The sequence below is a fragment of the Bufo bufo genome, chromosome 5, assembly GCF_905171765.1.
Source record: "Bufo bufo chromosome 5, aBufBuf1.1, whole genome shotgun sequence".
In the NCBI taxonomy this organism is placed as follows: Eukaryota; Metazoa; Chordata; class Amphibia; order Anura; family Bufonidae; genus Bufo; species Bufo bufo.
Window position 1 is genome coordinate 251,812,522 of NC_053393.1, and position 25,216 is coordinate 251,837,737.

The window sequence follows — 25,216 nt, forward strand, 5'->3', positions numbered from 1 at the left end:
ATCCCGCAAAAATCATACCCTACCTAAGACAATCGCCCAAATACTGAAAAAACTATGGCTCTCAGACTACGGAGACACTAAAACATGATTTTTTTTTTGTTTAAAAAATGTAATCCTTGTGTAAAACTTACATAAATAAAAAAAAGTTGACATATTAGGTATTGCCGTATCCGTAATAACCTGCTCTATAAAAATATCACATGACCTAACTCAGGTGAATACCGTAAAAAAAATTAAAATAAAAACGGTGTAAAAAAAAGCAATTTTCTGTTCTCCTTACATCACAAAAAGTTTAATAGCAAGCAATCAAAAAGTAATATGCACCCTATAATAGTACCAATCAAACCGTCATCTCATCCCGAAAAAAATTAGCCCCTACACAAAACAGCCACCCAAAAAATAAATAAAACTACGGCTTTCAGAATGTGCAGACACTAAAAAATCCTTTTTTTTTCAAAAATGCTTTATGTAAAACTGAAACACACAACCATATTTGGTATTGTCACGTCTGTAACAACCTGCTCTATAAAAATAGCACATGATCTAACCTGTCAGATGAATGTTGTAAATAACCAAAAAATTTAAACGGTGCCAAAACGGCTATTTCTTGTTACCTTGCCTCACAAAAAGTGTAATATAGAGCAACCAAAAATCATATGTACCCTAAAATAGTACCAACAAAACTGCCACCTTATCTCGTAGCTCCAAAATGGGGTCACTTTTTTGGAGTTTCTACTCTAGGGGTGCATTAGGGGGGTTTCAAATGGGACATGGTGTCAAAAAAACTCAAAAAAACAGTCCAGCAAAATCTGCCTTCCAAAAACCATATGGTGTTCCTTTCCTTCCGCGCAATGCCGTGTGCCCGTACATCAGTTTACGACCACATATGGGGTGATTCTGTAAATTACAGAATCAGGGCCATAAATATTGAGTCTTGTTTGGCTGTTGACCCTTGCTTTGTAACTGGAAAAAATTATTTAAAATGGAAAATCTGCCAAAAAAGTGAAATTCTGAAATTTCATCTCTATTTTCCATTAGTTCTTGTGGAACACCTAAAGGGTTAACAAAGTTTGTAAAATCTGTTTTGTATACCTTGAGGGGTGTAATTTCTAAAATCGGGTCACTTTTTTGGAGTTTCTACTGTAGGGGTGCATCAGGGGGTCTTCAAATGTGACATGGCAGCTTAAAATTATCCCAGTGAAATCTGCTTTCCAAAAACCACATGGCGTTCCTTTCCTTCTGTGCAATGCCGTGTGCCCGTACAGCAGTTTACGACCACATATAGGGTGTTTCTGTAAACTACAGAATCAGGGCAATAAATATTGAGTTTTTTTGGCTGTTAACCCTTGCTTTGTTAGTGGCAAAAAAAAATGATTAAAATGGAACATCTGCCAAAAAAGTCAAATTCTGTAATTTCATCTCCATTTTCCATTAATTCTTGTGGAACACCTAAAGGGTTAACAAAGTTTGTAAAATCAGTTTTGAATACCTTGAGGGGTGTAGTTTCTAAAATGGGGTCATTTTTGGGTGGTTTCTATTATGTAAGCCTCACAAAGTTACTTTAGAACTGGTCCTTAAAAAGTGGGTATTGGAAATTTTCTGAAAAATTTCAAGATTTGCTTCTAAACTTCTAAGCTTAATAACGTCCCCAAAAAATAAAATGGCATTCACAAAATGATCCAGACATGTAGTAGACATATGGAAAATGTAAAGTAATAACTATTTTTGGAGGTATTACTATCTATTATAAAAGTAGAGAAATTGAAATTTGCTAATTTAAAAAAAAAATTGGTACATTTTATATTTTTTTATAAATAAAAAATTTTGACTCAATTTTACCACTGTCATGAAGTACAATATGTGACGAGAAAACAATCTCAGAATGGCCTAGATAAGTAAAAGCGTTTTAAAGTTATTACCACATAAAGTGTCAGATTTGCAAAAAATTGCCTGGTCCTTAAGTTGAAATATGGCAGGGTCCTTAAGGGGTTAAAAGGGTTCTCTGGAAATTAAGAAAATGAAAATACTTAATATTGCTTTTTCTCTAATATATATATATATATAATCTATAGCTATCATATATATATATATATATATATATATATATATATAAATGAGTTTCTGTCTAGACGTTCTTTATGCGCGACCAAACGACTGGACCGATCTTCACCAAATTTGGCACACAGGTACATCAGGTGTCCGGGAAGGTTTTATACCAGGTCTCAGCTCTCTAGGATGTACCGTAAGGCTGCATTCACACGTCCGTGGTGTGTTGCAGACCCGCAAATTGCGGGTCCGCAACACACCAACCAGTCACCCCCATAGAAATGCCTATTCTTGTCCGCAAGCTGCGGACAAGAATAGGACATGCTCTCTTTTTGCGGAGCTGCGGACCCAAAATCGGGGCCGCGCTCCGCAATTGCGGCTGCAGACAGCACACTGTGTGCTGTCCGCATCCATTCCGTCCCCATAGAGAATGAATGGGTCCGCACCCATTCCGCAAAATTGCGGAAAGGATGCGGACCCATTTTGCGGACGTGTGAATGGAGCCTTACTGAGATATTCCCAAAAAATTACCCCCCCAAATACAAGCCTGCAATTCTTTCTCTTCAAAGCCCAACTGCCATAAACACAGTTTTACTCCAGGTTTCCATAACAACCCAGCCATATTTCTTTACTGCTTAAAGGGGCGGTCACAGTGAAAGTCACAGTTAAAGGGGCGGTCACAGTGAAAGCCACAGTTAAAGGGGCGGTCACAGTGAAAGCCACAGTTAAAGGGGCGGTCACAGTGAAAGTCACAGTTAAAGGGGCGGTCACAGTGAAAGTCACAGTTAAAGGGGCGGTCACAGTTAAAGGGGCGGTCACTGTGAAAGTCACAGTTAAAGGAGCGGTCACTGTGAAAGTCACAGTTAAAGGGGCGGTCACTGTGAAAGTCACAGTTAAAGGGGCGGTCACAGTAGGGCTGAAACCATTGCTCGATTAAATCGAGTAATTCGACACAAAAAAATCCTCGATGCAAATTTTTTGCATCGAAGATTCGTTTGTGTCATGTGACCACGGAGCGGGAGTGAAGCGCTTGCTATTACTCCCGCTCCGTGGTCTCCCGCTGCGCTTGGAATACTCACCTTTCCAGCAGGGGACCTCCGGACACTTCACAGCACGTCCATTGTCCCGCGCTGCTCTGACCTCCTGACGTACACGCGCCGTGACCTGACGCACTGTGTGACGTCAGACGCAGAGCAACGCGGAACGATGGTGTGTCCGCAGCGCCCCTGCTGGAAAGGTAAGTTAGTGAAACCGAGGGGGTGGGGGCATGACTAAGGCCGGGTGCCTGGTGTGCACAGCGTCATAGTAACCAATGACACTGTGCAATCCGGGTGTAAGGAGGAGCATGGCAGCAGAGCTGATGGCACAATGGGGGGGAGAGCTGATGGCACAATGGGGGGAGAGCTGATGGCACAATGGGGGGGAGAGCTGATGGCACAATGGGGGGAGAGCTGATGGCACAATGGGGGGAGAGCTGATGGCACAATGGGGGGAGAGCTGATGGCACAATGGGGGAGAGCTGATGACACAGTGGCGGGAGAGCTGATGGCACAAGGGGGAGAGATGATGGCACAAGGGGGGAGTAAAGCTGATGGCACAAGGGGGGACAGATGATGGCACAATGGGGGGGAGAGCTGATGGCACAAGGGGGTTAATGATGTCACAAGGGGGTTAATGATGATGGCACAAGGGGTGAGAGATGATGGCACTGGGGGAGTAAAGCTGATGGCACAAGGGAGGGGAGTGATGGCACAAGGGGCAGAGCTGATGGCACAAGGGGGCAAAGCTGATGGCACAAGGGGGAGAGATAATGGCACTGGGGGAGCAGAACTGATTGCTCTGGGGTGGGGAGAGCTGATGGCACTGGGGTGGGGGAGAGCTGATGGCACTGGGGTGGGGGAGAGCTGATGGCACTGGGGTGGGAAAGAGCTGATGGCACTGGGGTGGGGGAGAGCTGATGGCACGGGGGTGAAGGAGAGCTGATGGCACTGGGGTGAAGGAGAGCTGATGGCACTGGGGTGAAGGAGAGCTGATGGCACTGGGGTGGGGGAGAGCTGATGGCACTGGGGTGGGGGAGAGCTGATGGCACTGGGGTGAAGGAGAGCTGATGACACTTGTTGGGAGAGAGCTGATGGCACTGGGGGAACGGACCTGATGGCACTGGGGGAACGGACCTGATGGCACTGGGGGATAGTGGAGCTGATCGCACTGGGGGGAACTGATGCACTTGGGCTGATCGCACAGTGGGGAACGAAGGGTGTTGGGGACTAATGGCAGGGGGTCTGATGAGTTTTTATAAAGGAAAACAGTCTATTAATTATTTTTTTCTTATTAGATTACTTGATTAATCGTAAAAAAATAATCGATAGAATACTCGATTACTAAAATAATCGTTTACTGCAGCCCTAGGTCACAGTGAAAGTCACAGTTAAAGGGGCGGTCACAGTGAAAGTCAAAGTTAAAGGGGCGGTCACTGTGAAAGTCACGGTTAAAGGGGCGGTCACAGTTAAAGGGGCGGTCACTGTGAAAGTCACAGTTAAAGGGGCGGTCACTGTGAAAGTCACAGTTAAAGGGGCGGTCACTGTGAAAGTCACAGTTAAAGGGGCGGTCACTGTGAAAGTCACAGTTAAAGGGGCGGTCACTGTGAAAGTCACAGTTAAAGGGGCGGTCACTGTGAAAGTCACACTTAAAGGGGCGGTCACTGTGAAAGTCACAGTTAAAGGGGCGGTCACTGTGAAAGTCACAGTTAAAGGGGCGGTCACTGTGAAAGTCACAGTTAAAGGGGCGGTCACTGTGAAAGCCACAGTTGAAGGGGCGGTCACTGTGTGAAAGTCACAGTTAAAGGGGCGGGCACTGTAGAGGTCACTGTTATTAGGGAAACTGTTGATATTTTTTTACGACACACGGAAACATAAAATGAAATAGATGAAATATACCCGTGCGAAGCCGGGTCCTTCTGCTAGTGTGTATGTATGTGTGTATATATATATATATATATATATATATATATATGAGTTTCTGTCTGTCTGTCTGTCGGTCTGGACGTTCTTTATGCGCTACCAAATAACTTGACCGATCTTCACCAAATTTGGCACACAGGTACATCAGGTGTCCGGGAAGGTCTTAGACCGGGTCTCAGCTCTCTAGGACTTACCGTTAAAGAGGAGGGCACTGTTAATGGGGCGGACACTGTGGAGGTCACTGTTAAAGGGGCAGACACTGTGCAGGTCACTGTTAAAGATGCGGGCACTGTTAAAGGTACGGGCACTCTGGAGGTTAATGTTAAAAGGGCGGCCACTGTGGAGGTCAATGTTAAAGGGGCAGGCACTGGGGAGATCACTGTTAAAGCGGTGGGCACTGCAGAGGACATTGTTAAAGGGGCGGGTACTGTAGATGTCACTGTTATGGGGGATACTGTTGATATCTTTTTACAACACACGGAAACATGAAATGAAATAGATGAAATATACCCGTGTCCTTCTGCTAGTCTCATATATATATATATATATATATATCAGTTTCTGTCTGTCTGTTCTTTATGTGCGACCAAACGACTGAACCGATCTTCACCAAACTTGGCACACAGGTACATCAGGTGTAAACTCTCTAGGACGTACCGTTTTCTGAGATATTCCCAAAAAATTACCTGCATCAGCCAATACAAGCCTGCAAGTCTTTCTTTTCAAATCCCAATCATAATCCCTGACAAGCAGAGCAGAGAGGAGGATGAGGCAGCTCTTTAGATCAGTTGTCTGAAGTAACAAGTCATCATGTGTGATTAGGACAGATTTTGTGTGTACTAAGATGGCGGCCATTTTATTTCTCACTATGATTGCTCCCTAGAAAAAACTAGCCATTATAACTAATGAAATAATATTTAAGTATTTTCAGTAATTTTATTTTCTTAATTAACAGAGAACCCCTTAAATTGTGGGAGGTTTGGGAGCCTTCACAAAGGCCCCAGGCTGCCGTAGCAACTGATCGGCACCTTGCAGTTTTACCATGAGGGTTTCGATCACAGGTCAGAGGGAGCCACCTCCCTAACATACCATGATCGCTATTGATTATGGCATTTCAGGGTTTAATTTCCCATGATCTGAGTTATCACTAATTCTAGTTATTTTGGTGGGTGTCAGCTGTATTACACAGCTGGCACCAGCTGCATATAGAGCAGCCTCAGAATGTGCTTCATACAACTTTTGTACACTTTTTAAAATAAAAAAAAATGAAGGTACTCTTACCAGGTTCTCCCTCACGGTTTTCCTCTGTGGCAGCTCCAGTCCTCCACGCCTGTGTATTGTATTGTATTTATTTTTTAAGGCCCCTTAGTGACCACCCATATGCCTTTTTACGGCTGTCATTAAGGGGCCTTCAGCTTGGCCGCTGCTTTTTAATGATGGCCCAGTCTAAGCGCTGCATGGGGGACTAACCGCTCTAACAGCCCGGACCAGCAGGAGTGATGATCCAGGCTGTTTAATGCTTTACATACCGCGAGCAATGGTGCCGGCTGCATGTAAAGCGCTGACAGAGGAAGCGGACTCCCTCTGTCTCCCATCGGCACCCCGAAAATGCGATCATGGGGTGCCGATGCGTGTAAAAGCTGGCTGGGGTCTGATGTAGGCCCCAAGCCTGCCTTGAGTAGTTTCCAGCAGGCTGTGCCTCTCTGGTGCAGCCTGCTGGTCAATGTCAGTATAGCACTGGCACTGACATTAAAATGCAATGTACTATATAGGGATAGTGCATTGTATTTCAAAAGCAATCAAAATGCTGTCTTTTTCAATTGAAAATACGCTTTTCAATGAAAAAATAGCAAAAAATAATATTTCCCCTTATGTTTGGTTTCGCCGCGTCTGTAACGACCTGGACTACATAAATATCATGTTTATTTTATATTCAGCTACAGCTAAAACATTCTTTTCTTTTTGAATCGAGATAAACATCACTCAAGAAAATCTTAGGGGAATAACAAATTGTTGCTACATATTAAATTGAAACTTCAACTAAATTATTACTATTAGCAAATTTGTAAACATTCATTTGTTTTCTTCTGTTTTAGTGGACTCGATGTTTGCATGGGACCATTTTATTCTTAATGATACTTAAATTTACAAAACTTCTCCGTTTTTACAAAATGATGTCTCCTTGTGTGGCAGTATTTCAGCATTCTTGCGCCAGATCAGTATTCATAGTGGTGGGTATTTTTATGTAACGCCATGTGTTTTTATAATGAAATCTGAATAATTAAAATGTTTTTTTATGTTGGCCATGTGGGTTTTGTATGTTGGCCATAAACTTCCTAACTGGCATGAATGGTATTAAATAATCATGTCTCATTATAGATGTAACATATTTTGATCATATTTTAATGTGCACTCTTTGTTTCTCCTTTACTTCTATATCTGCTATTAGATGTAAGCAGCTACTGTATGTACATATATAGATAAGTTAACTAAACTTACCACGTGTGGTAACACATACATTGACAGTGTCTCAGTTTTCACAGAATGGTCCAGATATTTAGCACCAAAGGGGTGCTAAAAGGAATCTGTCAGCATTTCTGACCATGCTTATCTGCCGATATCTCTAGGTACAGTAGATGCTGAGGAGAGCAGTACAAACGTGTCTTTTGGAGAGCTTTTCTAACCCAGAGTGGTGAGAATATGAACTTTTAGGGTGCTTTCATGCATGGCGGATTTTGTTGCAGAAATTTTATGCAACTGAATTCAGATGAATAAAACTGATTTTCTGTTGCATAAAGTTTTCTGTAACAAAATCTGCCACGTGTGAAGTCATCCTTATTTAGCCAGATTTTGCTGGATAGGCACCAAACTCTCCATCACCTGGCCACCACTGAACCACCAATGAATGGGTGCGTGACCCTGGTGACATTAGAGTCGGCACAAACATCTGCTTGGCACATCTTGCTGAGGCATGTTAGTGCATGCAAGTACACTTTTTCATGGGCAGGGGAGGATTAACTGCATGACAGACCCGGGGCTGTCTACCCAACTTGGGCCACTCCCTCTATTTTAGTTTAATGAGCACTACAGTCTCTTCCTAGGCCATATGACATCACATCCATCATTGACGTGGCCTAGGTGCAGCTCAATCCCATCTGAGTAATTGGGGCTGAGCTGCAATACCAACCACAGTGCTATCAAATGGACAGCGCTGTGCTTGGTAAGGAGAAAAGAGGTTTCAGCGCTCACTGGAACATTGCAGTCTCCTCAAACAGCTGATTGGAGGGGGTGCCAGGAGTCGGACCCCCACCATCTAATAACTCTGCCCCCCCTTAAGTAATTTGCCCCCACACTGCCCCCCTTAAGTAATTTGCTCCCACACTGCCCCATTAAGTAATTTTCCCCCATGATATCATTTTCCCCCATGTCCCTGCAGTAATATGACCTCCTTTGCCCCCCAAAGTTGGCGCACACACAAAAAAAAAACAATAACAAAAAACTAAAGCCTAATACTTACCTGTCCAGGATGATGAGGCAGGCGCGCATAAATCAAAGCCCTGTGCCGTCACAGGTGCGTGATGACGTCATCACGCACGTCAGCGCCGGGCTTTTATTACCACATAGGCCTACTAGGCCTGAAGCCTATGGTAGTGATTGGCGTCGGGGCTGGTAACTATGTGCTCCCGTGTCCCGCCACAGTATGTGGGCATTCGAATGCCCCTAATATAATCCGCCATTGTTCATGGGACATTGGGCAATTGTTATCATTGTATCATATTATCTATAGGCATGCCTAGGTATACTGTGAAGCCAAATATGTGCTGATTCAATCCCTAGCCTGATAAGATTGTATCATTATTCCAGGCTAAGGACCCCGTTGTGCCTTATATAACAGACCTACTTTTAGTGGTTTTTATTGTTTTCTGCTGTGCTCTTTATACTTATTAGCAAGCTATTCTGAACTTATCATACATTTCGTTTTTTGGGTTCATTGTGAAAATCATTCAATTAATCACTGTGAAGGTAGAAATTGAGCCTTCCCTCTTTGCTCATTGGTATTATCATATAACCAACTATTGTGTGGGTACAAATTGAGTCCCCTTGGGAACTGACACCTGAAATGGTGCAGGGAAACGCGTCGGGTCATGTGCCTGTGTCTGGGACACGTCTTAGTGTTTGGGACACATGACATCATTTTGATTATTATATCTGATTCTTTCCTTTAGGGTCCATTCACACGTCCGCAATTTTGTTCCGCATTTTGCAGACCCATTCTTTTCTGTGGGGCAGCACGATGTGCTGCCCGGATCCGGAATTGCGGATCCGCACTTCCGGGTCCGCAATTCCGATCCCGAAAAAAATTGAACATGTCCTATTCTTGTCCGCAATTGCGGACAAGAAAAGGCATTTTCTATAAGAATGCCGGTGAATGGACCTAATGTGAATGTGAATGGACCCTAATTCTGGAGAAATTAATTACTGTTGAGCTTGTTTACTATATTCTTTTTGGTTGTGGATTTCATTTGGGATATATTATCATCTATAAGTGATTATATGAGTTGTTAAAGGAATTGGGACTATTGACATGAATTATCAAGGCCATTGATGTATTGACATATTTCTTTGTTATATCTATCTGGTGGTGGTATCTATCCCTTGTCAGGGCTATCTGGGGTTTTCATGAGGTTCCTGACATGGGATCGCCCCTATCGGGCCAGCCATTCTGTTTTATAGGCAGGGCTTATAGTGTATAGGGGCAGTGATTAGGGTGAGTTATTTTCCCTTTCTGTATCAATAGCCCCCTTTATTCCCTAGCTGCAAGAATCTTGAATCACAATATTGGGAAATTTTTATGAATATTATTAAAGGTTACGTTTTACACTGGTGAAGGTGCTCTGTGATATATTTATTAGTTAAGTGACACTAGTGACTCATTAGGATCTCTAATGTCCTCATCTATCAGATCAGGGAGATTTTGCTCCAGCAAGTGCCCAGGAGATGGGTCTTCAAGTGTTCTCTTCTTCCTGCTTCACAGACTTTTCCCTCTGCTATGACTGGTGGCTGTGGTGATGTCCTACTACAACTGTTACTCAAGCAAATGGGATTGGCTTTGAAGCAGTATAAAGGCTCATGCACATGAACGTATTTTTCGTTTGCATCCGATTCGCATTTTGGCGGATGCACTTTATCAGGAAAACTTGTCTTTCATTCATTTAAAGAGGTGATAGAAAGCAAATTTTCCATTTGTACCCTGAAATGTTACATACAGATAAGGTCTCATATACATGGCCGTTGCTTGGCTGTTCCGTGCATTGGGGACTGCAATTTGCAGTCCCCAATGCACAGGCAACATCGGTGCGGCTGCCGCAGATGGATCCAGACCCATTCAACTTGAATCAGTCTGTGATCCATCTGTACAGCAAAAAAAATAGAACAAGTTCTATTTTTTTTGTGGTGCAGAGGCACAGAGAGAAACCCCACAGAAGCACTCTGTAGTGAATGGTCCGCATCCATTAAAGTAAATGGTTTGCATCCGTGGCGGTGCCCATATATCGTGGACCCGCTGTTCGTAGGTCACAATACGGGCAAAGCCAGGCAATGGTTGTGTGAATGAGGCCTAAATAAGTATTCCATCCTAAAACCCTGAACATTGTGCTATGTCAGACTTTAGCTGTCCAGCCTAAAACCACCGCCGCTCAGCTAAAGTCTGACATAGCACATCAGTGCAGGGTCTCCTATACCAATGTATAGGCTTAAGATGAGTGGATTAGGCACAGGCAGGAGCGGTGATGTATGCTTCTACCAGTATTGAGTTTGTTGCCGCCCCTATGCATGCAGTACTTTTTAATCCGTACACCTGTACACTGCATACATGTCAGCAGTGTACAGGTGCACTTATTCCAAGCACTATAGACACCCCTGAGTGCCTATTTTGTAATTAAAACAGTAAAATAAATAAAGTACACTACAAAAATGAATTATAGATCACTTTAAATAGTTTAAAATAAAGGAATAGAGAATAATTAAATGTAACTGTTCAGCATAGAGGCCATGTATCTTAGTTTGTGTGCTTTAGCTTCCACCTACTGTTTTTTAAAGCATATCTTCACCTCTGGACGCCATTTCATAATCTGCATGTATAGACAAAAAATTTGAATATTTTACTGATTCTGATTTATTACCCTTAAAGGGGTTGTCTCATCTCGGCATTATTAATGTGAGATGAGACACAGTCCCAACCATCTCCCAGTGTCACAGTGTAGGGGAGGGGAGGAACACCAGAATGACAACAGAAGAAAAATGACCAGGAACTAGGCCTCAAGGCTAGGGAAAGGGAAATGGTGACAACCTAAGGGAACCCTAAACCTATCCCTGACTCCTATCAGTATGAATAGACCCTGAAGGTGGGAGTATTCATACACCGTAAACCTAGGCCCTAGTAACCCTGAAAATCCCTAGGATTAGTGACAGGGTCTGAGACTTCCTTCCCAGATGAACAAACCAGCGTCTCCTTGAGGCCTAGTAAACAACGAGCAAATGGGAGCAACAAAATACCAAGAGAAGTACACTTATCTTCAATAGAAAATGGATGAGCAGGAACTCGGATGAGGACCACACACCAGCTCTTCCAACTCCAGGCAGAGAATATCAACTGCATGGTAGGAAGTGTGGGTCCAGACTAAATAGAGGAGCAGCAATGACCACAAGCTACACCTGAGACAAGAGGTGTGGTCATTACCAACAACAACACTGCAACAAGTAAAAACAGATAGGCTGTCAGATGCCCTATCGTACAGCCAGTCTTTCAGGTCTTCTAACCTCTGTCACTGGAGGGACCATGACACCCAGCCAGGAAAAAGGCGGAGCGCTCTGGCACTGTGCTGTTTCAGTACCTCTCATTTCTGTCGAGAGCTACAGAAACAGCAAAGCACTACAAGCAATGTTTTTTCTGAGTTTGGGAAACTGCATAGCTGGCTGTGCTACGCGGTTTCCATAGCTCTCATACACGGCAATGAGAGGTACTGAAACAGCAGAGTGCCAGAGCGCTCTGCTGTTTCCCAGCCAGCAGGTGGTCAGGACTGTCTCATATCGCCTTAGGAATAGCGAAATGAGACAACCCCTTTAATGCATTCACAATTCTCCTATAAAAACTGATTATTCAGGGACTGATGTAAACATTATTTTTGCAGTGCTGTGGAATGTGTTAGTGCTATATAAGTAGAAGGAAATAAATATTTTCTATTTATTTTGGTCTCAAAAATTGAAAAGCATTAACCTTAAACTGTACCTGTCATTTCAGAAAGGGCTGTGATATGTGTAGACATGAGTGATAGCACTACAACTGACCATAATATGACTTTTCCATTATTAGTTGCCCCATAGCTGGTGGCTGGAAGCTAGCAGCTGCAGATTCTGCTTCCGGTCACTTCAAATGACTCATAAGCAACATATAAGTTATTAATTTATATAGAAATACTGTGCAGTATAGATGTGAATAAAGCACTTGGGTGAGCTATAAGGCTTACTATTAGAGTCATAACTTTGCTTGTCTTTTTCACTGTGCTGCTCACTGCCCTCCCTCCTACTCGCCATCCATTGACTTCTAGGGGATGATTTAGGCCCCTTTCACACGGGCGAGTATTCTGTGCGGATGCGATGCGTGAGTTGAACGCATTGCCCGCACTGAATCATGACCCATTCATTTCTATAGGGCTGTGCACACGAGCAGTGATTTTCACGCATCACTTGTGCGTTGCGTGAAAATCGCAGCATGTTCTATATTCTGCGTTTTTCACGCAACGCAGGCCCCATAGAAGTAAATAGGGTTGCGGGAAAAGCAAGTGCGGATGCGGTTCGATTTTCACGCACAGTTGCTAGGTGACGATCGGGATGGGGACTCGATCATTATTATTTCCCCTTATAACATGGTTATAAGGGAAAATAATAGCATTCTGAATACAGAATGCTAAGTAAAATAGGGCTGGAGGGGTTAAAAAAATAATAATTTTTTTTTAACTCACCTTAATCCACTTGTTCGCGCAGCCGGCATCTCTTCTGTCTTTAACTGTGAGCAATAGGACCTTTGATGACGTCACTACGCTCATCACATGATCCATCATGTGATGAACCCAGTGACATCATCAAAGGTCCTATTTTTTTTTTAACCCCTCCAGCCCTATTTTACTTAGCATTCTGTATTCAGAATGCTATTATTTTCCCTTATAACCATGTTATGAGGGAAAATAATACAATCTACAGAACACCGATCCCAAGCCCGAACTTCTGTGAAAAAGTTCGGGTTTGGGTACCAAACATGCGCGATTTTTCTCACGCGAGTGCAAAACGCATTACAATGTTTTGCACTCGCGTGGAAAAATCGTGCATGTTCCCGCAACGCACCCGCACCTTTTCCCGCAACGCCCATGTGAAACCAGCCTTAGTCTGTTCTTTCAGGGAGCAAGCAGTTATGTTGTGTTTATCAAAGGGGTTTCTCACAAATTTCAGAGAGAAAGTTACAGGGTCATTTATCATTCTGAAATACACCTAAGGGTACTTTCACACTAGTGTTAAAAGAATCCGGCAGGCAGTTCGGATCAGTCTGACAAATGCATTGCAATGCCGGATCCATCTCTCCAGTATCATCCGGAAAAACGGATCGGGTATTTATTTTTTTCACAGATTTAAAGGTCTGCGCATGCGCAGACTGGGAAATTGGATCCGTTATTCCCGAACACTTTGTACCGGATCCGGAATTAATACATTTCAATGGAAAGTGTTCCGGAATTTTGGCCGGAGAAAATACCGTAAAAGGGACTGAACTGAAGACATCCTGATGCATACTGAACGGATTGCTTTCCATTCAGAATGCATTGGGATAAAACGGATGCGTTTTTTCCGGTACTGAGCCCCTATGACGAACTCATTACCGGAAAACTTTAACGCTAGTGTGAAAGTACCCTAAATTAGGTGTATTTCAGGCACAGACTGCGCAGAACTAGCTGTTACGCCACAATCTGCGATTTCTCCCTGCTCATGCCATTTAATATTTTCTACGCCTGTTTTAGGTGTAGAAAAAGGTCTAAATGTAAGACGGCTAGGAAGCTGTCTCACATTTAAAACTGACGGAGGCTCAGCTGAAGTTATGAAGAGGCCGGTGCCTCTTCATAACTTTGGTGGAACCACCGCCAGTTTAGGGCTTTATTAAGACCGGCGTCTAAAACGCCAGTGTTAATAAATGTGCCGCTCACTCTAGAACAAAGCATTTTTATCTCATAAGATAATCAATGTGTACTATAGACTTATGCAAAATGATGTGAAAGTAACCTTTTGACTATCTGATTGTGTAATTAAATTATTGTATGTGATTGACGTGTTACAAATTTGTTTTGCAGCTCATTGGAATTGTCTTCACCATGGCCTATTCTTCATTAGGATATATCATATTCTCCTCTGAAAGCTATTCGTTTTGTAGTGTGCTAAATTCAATCCAGACTATTTTCATACATTTACTAGGAGTTCCTGGTACCAAACATATCAAACTATTGCAAAATCAAATTAAATATAACAACATTTCAAAAACATGTTTTTATGGAGCACTCTTCATCGCATTTACCATTTTATGGACTGGAATGGTAAGCACAAAGTTCTACAAAGACAATATTACTAATATAAAAAGATGAATATGTTGCTGTACAATGTCTTGTGTCTCTTCCTGATATTTTTATATTGAGCCTTTTAATTACGTGTATTTAACCCTTGTCCCAGTATATACAGTATGTATGTATGTATATATAATATATATATATATAATATATATATAGATATATAAAAAGAAAAATGGCGGCACTGGCACAAGAGAGGGAATGCGGGTGCACGTCTCAGGGGGATTAGACTTACAGCCCCAATTAATGGATCCAGAAAAAAGAGCGGCACTCCGGTAGATAAAAGCAAAGTGAACCCTTTATTCACCCAGGTGGTGCAACGTTTCGGCTCCTGCTTGAAGCCGAAACGTTGCACCACCTGGGTGAATAAAGGGTTCACTTTGCTTTTATCTACCGGAGTGCCGCTCTTTTTTCTGGATCTATCTATATATATATATATATATATATATACACACACACACACAATAGATATATAATATGAGAAACAGTATGAGAAATAATAGTTAACACCTTTAAATTATTGATGTCAAACTTGTGCAAAAAAAATAGCAGCATTCCCTGATAGCTGTAGGCTGTCCGGGTATGATGGAAGTTGTAGTTTTGCAATAGCTGGAGGGCCAGGAGTTTGAAATCCCCTGCCTTAAAGGGCATCTGTCAGCAGATTTGTACCTATGAACCTGACTGACCTGTTACATGTGCACTTGGCAGCTGAAGGCATCTATGTTGGTCCCATGTTCAAATGTGCCCACATTGCTGAGAAAAATGATGTTTGAATATATACAAAGGAGCCTCTAGGAGCAACAGGGGTGTTGCTGTTACACCCAGAGGCTCAGCTTTCTTTGCTACTGCCGTGACCTCTCCATTTTGATTGAAGGGCTCAGGCAGTGAAAACATCATCATGTATGGCCCTGTCAATCAAAGTGCAGAGGGTATGAGTTGCACAGAGAGCTGAGCCTCTAAGTGTAACGGCATTCCTCCATTGCTCCTAGAGGCTCATTTGAATATATTAAAACATCATTTTCCTCAGCAATGGGGGCACATATGAACATGGGACCAACACAGATGCCTTCAGCTGCCAAATGCATATGCAACAGATCAGATCAGTTTAATCTGCTGACAGATGCCCTCTAAATGGTACCTAAACCTTTACTGACACCAGAAAAGTGCAGCAGCATTTCTCAGAATTTCATTGGCTCTGCTTTTCCAGAGTGTGGAGTACAGTTCCATAGAAAGCCAACAAGAGACAATTAGATGCAGAGCATTTTTAGAAGTGCTGCTGGACGTGGGGTTCCAGAAAATGTTTAGGTACACTACTGGAAATTGAAAAAAGAACACCTGGAAAACTTAGTGCGATTGAGTTAAGATTGGCCAAGCACTTGCAGTTTATACTTTGTCAACCAAGGTGGGTTCTGCAGCAAAGTATATGTTGAGGAAGGGTCGCATTAATACTGGGTGTCATCTCCCCTTGCTGCGATACAGTCTGCCATGCTGGTCATGCAGATCATACAGATTCTGGATATCCTCCTGGTTGTTGGCTGCTGTGCATGGGAGATTTGTTGCGCTATCCAGTCCCAGACATTGAGCTTGCCAGGGGAGCTGCTGAATACCTTGAAGAGTATGTTGTGCAGCACAGAGGGTGTGTGGGCGGGTGTTATTTTGTTGGAACACCATGCCTGCTAAGGCTACTTTCACACTACCGTTCAGAGCGGGTCCGTCTCATGTCTGCTCAGACGGATCCGCTCCTATAATGCAGACATTTGGATCCGTTCAGAACGGATCCGTCTGCATTATAGTTTAGAAAAATTTCTAAGTGTGAAAGTAGTTCAGACGGATCCGTCCAGACTTTACATTGAAAGTCAATTGGGGACGGATCTGTTTGAAAATTGAGCCATATTGTGTCAACTTCAAACGGATCCGTCCCCATTGACTTACATTGTAAGTCTGGACTGATCTGTTTGCCTCCGCACGGCCAGGCGGACACCAGAACGCTGCAAGCAGCGTTCAGGTGTCCGCTTGCTGAGCGGAGCGGAGGCTGAACGCTGCCAGACTGATGCATTCTGAGCGGATCCGCATCCACTCAGAATGCATTAGGGCAGTACGGATGCGTTTGGGGCCGCATGTGAGACCCTTCAAACGGAGCTCACAAGCAGAGCCCCGAACGCTAGTGTGAAAGTAGCTTAACTGAGAAAAAAAAGGCAGTAGGACTGGTTCCACGATATCCCAGACGTTCTGGTCAAACTTCCCTCCACAAATACCAGATGGAAACGGCCATGATAACTAATGACGCCCTACACCTGGTGTTGGTCCTGTGTATTTCCACACTATGCATGATGGCAGTAGGCTCTCTCTGCCCCCTCCCCACTTGCACACTATGATGAAGCCATCAATGGCAAACAATTGTGTTCAGTGATGAAAGCAGGTTCTGCATTGGTACTAATGATGGCCTCATCAGAGTTCACAGGAGTGCTTAGATGACATAGTTGCTGTTGACTGTGGCATCTGAGGTGTTAAGCTGCCGATATAACTCCAGTCTCAGCAGAGAGAGCAGGGTGCCAGCCATATTATACAACTGGCACCCACAAGCAATGGTTCAGGTCCAGCTCCTGAGCCAGTGCCATCACTGTGCTGTACTATTGTGCTGTATTATGTGGAAGGGGTTAAAGAGTGTTTGTGTATATATGTACGTTATATAATTTTAACATGCATGTTTCCTTCTGAAACTTATGTAAATTAGCTCATGACTAGTGTTGAGTGAACTTGTGTTTTAAGTTCGGCATCTAAAGTTCGAGTTCAGGTTATCGAAGAATCCCGTTATGGATTCTAAATTCCGTTATGGTCCGTGGTAGTGGAATCCATAACGGGATACTTCGATAACCCGAACTCGAACTTTAGACGCCAAACTTAAAACACAAGTTCGCTCAACACTACTCATGACACAAACATAAGTTGAACATTGCCTGAAAAGTAAGTTTCCATACACCTACCCACTGAAACTAAAGAAAGGCTGGGAGTGTGTCATTTCCGCATGCAGTCCAATTCATTTTCAAGAATGAAAAATCTTCGCCATACAAAAGAAAAAAAGAAATGGTCGGCACTATACAAAACCACCATTGAAGTCCAGATTAGCTGGGGCAACTGCATGGGTGGTGCACAGTGGTAAAAAGGAATACATAAAATTAAATTCCAAAAACAGATATAGATGTAATCCACGGCACTCACCCCACTTTGTAGAAAGTCCACTTTATTGAGCACAATGCACGATGCAGGGAGTAGTACTGGCTACATCTGTTGAGTACTACTCCGTGCATTGTGCTCAATAAAGTGAACTTTCTACAAAGTGGGGTGAGTGCCGTGGATTACATCTGTATCTGTTTTTGGATTATGAAAAATGTACCTAGATTTTTACTGGAGTACTTAGCTCCTGTGGCAGAATAATGCAGCCGACCACAGTAATTAAGCTACTTTTACCCTGATAAGTGTGATCATTATTATGATTTCAGTGTTTCTTTTTTTTAATAGCTCAAAGGAATTCTTACTTCTGTTGCCAAATGCTCAAAGAAGGCACAACGCAGCAAGCATCTCGTGACATTTAAAGAACTTGTAGGTCATGCAAGACGACTGGTGCTTTCAATAATTGGTCGACAAAAACAAAAGAGCACTGATGGCATCTGTGTAACTGGCAGTGTAAGTAACTAGCTTAGCTTCCTCGCAAGAAGGTGCTCTTTAAGGCCTCTTTCACATGAGCGTGACGGATTGGCTTCGGATGCGTTCAGGGAAACTTGCACTATTTTGCAAGCAAGTTCAGTCAGTTTTGTCTGCGATTGCGTTAAGTTTTTATCGCGTGAGTGCAATGCGTTTTGATGCGTTTTTCACACGTGTTATAAAAAACTGAAGGTTTACAAACAACATCTCTTAGCAACCGTCAGTGAAAAACGCATTGCATCCGGACTTTCTTCCAGGTGCAATGCGTTTTTCACTGAAGCTCTTCACTTCTATGTGGCCAGCGTTGCGTGAAAGACGCAGAATATAGAGCATGTTGTGTTTTTCCTGCAACGCAGAACTGATGTACATGAGCGTTGTTTTTCACACATCACTTGTGCGCTGCGTGGAAATCGCAGCATGTTCTATGGCCCCATAGAAGTGAATGGGGCTGCATGAAAATCGCATCGTATCCGCAAGCAAATGCGGGTGCGATGCATTTTTCACGGATGGTTGCCAAGAAAGGTTGTTTGTAAACCTTCAGTTTTTTATCATGCGCGTGAAAAACGCCTCAATGCGCACTTCACCCGCGCGATAAAAACTGAACGCGTTCGCAGGCAAAACTGAATGAACTTGCTTGCGCATTTTTAACTGAACGCATCCGGACCTAATACGTATCGCTCGTCTGCAAGGGGCCTAACATGGATTATGTGCCTTGCACAGGCACATGGGTGCTGCTGGCATCATAGATTGAGGTCACATATATTTTAGGCCTCATGCACACGACCGTTGTTGTGTTCCGTAAAATGGGGTTCCGTTGTTCCGTGATCCGTTTCCGTGTGTCTTCCTTTATTTTTGGAGGACCACCAGACATAAAGTAAAGTAAAAAAAAAGTCTAAGACAGGATTGCCATGCAAATGATAGGAAAAAAACGGACGTGGATGACAATCTTCTGTGCCTCCGCGTTTTTTAACGGTCCCATTGACTTGAATGGGTCCGCAAACCGTTTTCCGCGAAAGTAATAGGACAGGTTATATTTTTTTGACAGACTGGAACCACGGATCACGGACGGCAAACGGTGCATTAGCCGAGTTTTCAACGGACCCATTGAAAGTCAATGGGTCCGCAGAAAATCACGAAAAACGGCACAACGGATACGGAATAAAACAACAGTCGTGTGCATGAGGCCTTAGGCCTCATGCACACGACAGTTGTTTTTTGCGTCCGCAAATTGTGCGTCCGCTAAAAAAAACGGATGCGGCATCCGTTTTTTTTGGAGGATTCGTTTTTTTTCACAGATCCCTTGTAATAAATGCCTAACCTTGTCCGCAAATGTGAAAAAAGTAGGACATGCACTATTTTTTTTTTGCTGAAGGGAAACACGGAACACAAACGGATGAACTATCATAATTTTTTTGCTGACCCATTGAAATGAATAGGTCCCCATCCTATCCGCAAAAAAAACGGCCTTAGGCCTCATGCACACGACCGTTGTTTTATTCTGTGTCCGTTGTTCCATATTTCTGCGGACCCATTGACTTTCAATGGGTCCGTTGAAAACTCAGCTAATGCACCGTTTGTCATCCGCGTCCGTGATCCGTGGTTCCAGTCCGTCAAAAAAATATAACCTGTCCTATTTTTTTCGCGGACCCATTCAAGTCAATGGGACCGCGAAAAAATGCGGAGGCCCACAAGATTGTCGTCCCCGTCCGTTTTTTTCCTATGATTTGCATGGCAAACTTGACTTAGACTTTTTTTTTACTTTCCTTCATGTCTGGTGATCCTCCAAAAATAAAGGAAGACACAAGGAAAAGGATCACGGAACAACGGAACCCCATTTTGCGGAACGGAACACAACAACGGTCGTGTGCATGAGGCCTTAATCAGAGGATCCCTTTGTTGTGCAATACTCCGCTTTTTCTAGCTTGCTGGATTTAGCTAAGGAGGCTCTTGGGAAGGGTTTTTCAGATGGTCCCACACACCACAGGTGTTTTTCACAACCAGGCATTTTAACAGGGATACCAATAAGATTTATTTTTTTTCTTTAAGTAATGCTCATATTTAATAACACCCTCCAAAATGTTGGCACAATCAGTGGAATTTAACTTGTATGGTTTGGTATAGGTAGAGTTAGAGTTTGCCAAAATATATATTCATTCCACAATAAATTAGACCAAATCATTGGTAAAAAGTTATGTAAAAATCCAAATTCAGGCAGCCCTTCACAGTGCGACACCATTGACTACCATTATAAAAATTGCACATAGATTCCTGCAGCAGAATTAAACTCTGGTATTTGGGAAGGTGTGGCTGGTAAACAACTGATGTCAGACATTGTGTCATTCAAATCCTTAAGGCTAGGGCTACACGGCAACATGTGTTGCGCAACATATTTTGTAATGGTAGTCAATGGTGTCGCACTGAATCGATTTTTTGCGACTGTCGTGATGCAGTCGCAGCATGTCACAGTGCGACACCATTGACTACCATTATAAAAATTGTCGCGTGACTTTTGTGCTGTGTAGCCCTAGCCTAACACTAACTGGCCTGGGACAGTAAGGAGGCTCCTCACAATAACTTGAGGAGGAAGAGCGAACAAACTCTGGTTCTCTTTCACTCACTGTATCACTATTGGATGTGATCATTGTGTATATCTCTTCAGTGGTGTATACTCTATCTATCTATCTGACACGTGTAGTATATAAAAATCACTAAAGCACATCTGACTTAGTAACTACAGACTTCCAAACCTCCTCCAGCATTAAAGGGGTTATCCAACACTATAAAAATGTCCCCATATGCCGGGCCCCTCACAATGAATATGCTTACCTGACTCCCTGCGCTGCTCCTGGTTCCTGCACCACCTTCCAGCTTCTCCCTGTGCGTGCATCGCGAGTGTCGCTAGGGAGGCTCGTCCCTGTCCCTGTCTGCCATTAACTGCCCCCCCCCCCCTTCAACACAGGATGTTTTCATCCACACACGGGGAGAAGCTAGAAGCTGCAGTGTGGTGCGGGGCCAGGAGCGGCGCAGGAAGTCAGGTAAGTATATTTATTGTGAGGGGCCTGGCGTATGGGGGACATTTTTATAGTGTTGGATAACCCCTTTAACATCAGCAAAAAAATTGTGCTGGGAGCTTCATAGCATGGGTTTCCGTATGCATACAAGTCTTTGGCAATCACATTACCAAGCATGGGAGCCTCCGGAGCAGTAGAAACGTGTTCTGTGGATTGACGAATTACACTGCTGTGTCTAGCAGCAAATGCCAGAAGAACATTACCTGCCTGACTGCATTGTCCCAAATGTAAGATTTGGTGGAGGGATAATGCTATGAGATTATTTATCAAGATTTAGCCCAGGCCTCTTACTTCCAGTGAAGAGAAATCTTGCTATGGACACCTTTGGGCAATTGTTTTTATTGTATTTTACTAGTTTTGGGCAAAAAACAAAACAAAGCATTTTTTCAATGTTATCTCTATTTTCAGTCATTTTCCCAGTATAACAGTATAAATAAACAGCTTCTGTGTATTTGCAGAGCAGCAGGCTTTCTGTTTACATTGAGTCCTGTCATCTGATGACTCATGTGAAAGTGAAGAATATGGCTCAGAGGGGTTTTGTCAGTTCAGTAAATAGCATTTATTATGTAGAGAAAGTTAATTCAAGTCACTTACTAATGTATTGTGATTTTCCATATTTCTTCCTTTGCTGGCTGGATTTATTTTTCCATCACATTATACACTGCTCGTTTCCGTGGTTACAACCACCTTGCAATCCAGCAGTGTGGCTGTGCTTGCATACTATAAAAAAAAATCACCAGCCTATGTGAGCTCCCACGGTCCTGGCCACCAAATAGGCCGGCATTTTTTCCTATAGTGTGCAAAGCACGGCCACTAAGGTTAACTCCTTAGCGCTATTTGATGTGTATACTAGTCATGGAGCACTGCTACTTGAGGGAACCAATGAGGGCGGTCCCAGGTCGGCAATCGCTCTGACTGGCTAGTCTGTACAGACTAGCCAATCAGAGGATTCTAATGCCGGCTGTCAGGTTCTGATGCTCACAGTCCGTGACTGTGGGCATCAGTACCTTGATATATAAAATAAATTATGCCCCCCTAATTTCCAGATGGCGGAGCGTGCAGGCGGGCGCACGATCCCCCGCCCCCCCTCCCCCCCTCCCCCATTGTGTGCGGTTAGCAGAGTGTCAGCACACAGCTGACACTTTTCTTGAAACGACTGACATCGGTGCTGGCACCGATGGCAGCCGTTTAACCCCTTCCATGCCGCGGTCCATAGTGACCGCTGTATGGTAAGGGTTAACAGGGAGCTCCCTCCCTCCCTCTCCTGTGCCGTTGCAGTGACCCATGCTTGACGGGTTCACAGAGGGAGGGGGCTCCCTCCTCCATCAGGCGCTGCACTGATGTGGCAGCGGTCCCGATGGTTACCATGGCAACCGGACGCCTTCACAGGCTTCTGGCTTGCCATGGTATAGCTAAGCCTGATCAGCCTGCTGCTAAAGGCAGGAGACTGATCAAGCTGTGTAAAGTCACAACACACTGCAGTACACTATATAGTGTACTGCAGTGTATTATAGAGGCATCAGACCCACTGGATCTGCAAGAACCAAGTGGGTTGGGGTAAAAAAAGTAAAAATAAATAGATCTAATTTCTTCTTATAGCCACACATTAACAATTTAATAAACATTTTAAAAATAAAATATTCTACATATGTTTGATACCTTCATTCGTAACGACCTGATCTATGAAAGGGTCATGTTACTTGCCTATAGGGTGAACCCCTTAAAAAAAGAAAAACTATGATTGAATTGAAATTTTTGCCCACCTCACTTCCCCAAAAAAAAGTATTAAAAGTGCCAATTGCCCAAAAAATTAAAAAGATATGGCTTTCAGAAAATGGCTTTTTTTCTAAAATTCTATTATTGTGTTAAAGTGAAATAAATAAAAAAAAGTATACATATTAGGTATCGCCGTGTCCGTAACAACCAGCTCTATAAAAATATCACATGGCCTAACCCCTAAGGTGAACACCGTAAAAAAAAAAGTGTCAAAAAAGCCATTTTTTGTCACCTTACATCACAAAAAGTGTAATTACAAGCGATCAAAAAGTCATACACCCCCAAAATCAAACCAATCAAACAGTTATCTCATCCCACCAAAAATTAGACTCTAAGACAATCGCCCAAAAAATAAAAAAAACTATGGCTCTCAGAATATAGAGACACTAAAACATAATTTTTTTTGTTAAAAAAATGCTGTTATTGTGTAAAACTTAAATAAAGAAAAGTATACATATTAGGTATTGCCGCGTCTGTAAGAAACTGCTGTATAGAAATATCACATGAACATCATAGAAAAAAAGTGTAAAAAAAAAAAGATTTTTTTTGTCACTTTACATCACAAAAAGTGTAATACCAAGCAATCAAAAAGTCATATGCACCCCAAATTAGTGCCAATCAAACTGTCATCACATACAGAAAAAAATGAGCCCCTACATATGACAGTCGCCCAAAAATCTAACAAAAAATATGACTTTCAGAATATGGAGACACTAAAAAATATTCTTTTTTTAAATGCTTTATTATGTAAAACTGAAGCAAACAACCAAAAAAGTATTCATATTTGGTATTGTAGCGTCCGTAACATCCTGCTCTATAAAATACCACATGATCTAACCTGTCAGATGAACACTGTACATAACAAAAAATAAAAACTGGATTGCGGCTGATGTAATAGCATTGTATCCCTCCATTCCCCATAGGGTCGCCGTGTTAGCCATGGAGTGTCATCTCCATAGACATACAGGATTCAGTTCTGAGTTTATAGATTATGCATGTGAAGTTGCGGATTTTTTTATTAACACATAATTATTTTATGTTTGATAGTGCCTACTTTCTACAAATACGTGGAGTGTCAATGGGGGCGAAATTCTCGCCCTCATTGGCAAATCGAACCATGGCATACTGGGAAGACAAATATGTCTACAGTGTTCACAATCCATTTTTGTCTGGATTGGTCTGGTATGGCAGATACATCGATGACCTGCTCATGATCTGGGCGGGCGATGTATCTGCCGTCCCGGACCTCCAGACCTATTTGAATGCCAATGATTATAATTTGCGCTTCACATGCGTGACAAGTGAATCCAGTATTGACTTCTTGGATTTGACACTCCATGGCTACCCAGATGAGACTGTGCATACTCGAACATATAGGAAAAAAGTGGCAGGGAATTCGATTCTGAATGCCAGAAGCCACCATCCTTTACACACCATAAAAGCGATCCCGGTAGGAGAATACATCCGGACTGCGAGAAATTGCAGCTTACCAATGTACCTGGAAGAGGAATTTAGTTTAGTGGACAAAAGCGAGAAACTACCCTGATTGGATGTTGTTGAGGGCTGCAGAAAAGCAGATTTGACATGCTCTTTGCGCCTAGAAAGGAGTAAATTTAGAAATCCAGGAAGGGGGATGGGGGTACATGGGGACAAAGACCAGGACAAGGTTCCGATCTTATCTATCAAATACAGTAAGGAATTTAATAAAATCTGCTCTGTGGTCAAAGGATGTTTGCCGATATTATATGATGACGACATCCTATATAATGCTTTGAAATCTGGCTGCAGAATAGTTCCCAGAAGGGCCGCGACATTGTCCTGCTCTCTGTCCCCATCTCTATACACCTCCAACAGACAGCATCCAAATAAAAAACAGAACTGGCTCAGTTACAAGGGGTTCACTGGGTGCGGGGGTAATCCATGCAAAACCTGCAACTATGTGACTCCCCTGCAATCCTTTGAAAATTCTGACCACTCCTGTATTTTTCCAATTAAAAGC

The 25,216-nt window shown here is 43.0% G+C and overlaps 1 protein-coding gene across 2 annotated transcripts in view; it reads left to right on the forward strand.

The window, feature by feature from the left end:
* The window catches only part of PKD1L1 (polycystin 1 like 1, transient receptor potential channel interacting), a 492,422-nt gene that overhangs the window by 423,206 nt on the left and 44,000 nt on the right, over positions 1 to 25,216 (forward strand). For both annotated transcript variants that reach the window (XM_040432599.1, XM_040432598.1), the window contains exons 60-62: positions 7,103 to 7,237; positions 14,399 to 14,638; positions 18,188 to 18,352. In XM_040432599.1, coding sequence (XP_040288533.1) covers positions 7,103 to 7,237; positions 14,399 to 14,638; positions 18,188 to 18,352 — 540 coding nt within the window. The remainder of the gene's footprint in view (positions 1 to 7,102; positions 7,238 to 14,398; positions 14,639 to 18,187; positions 18,353 to 25,216) is intronic.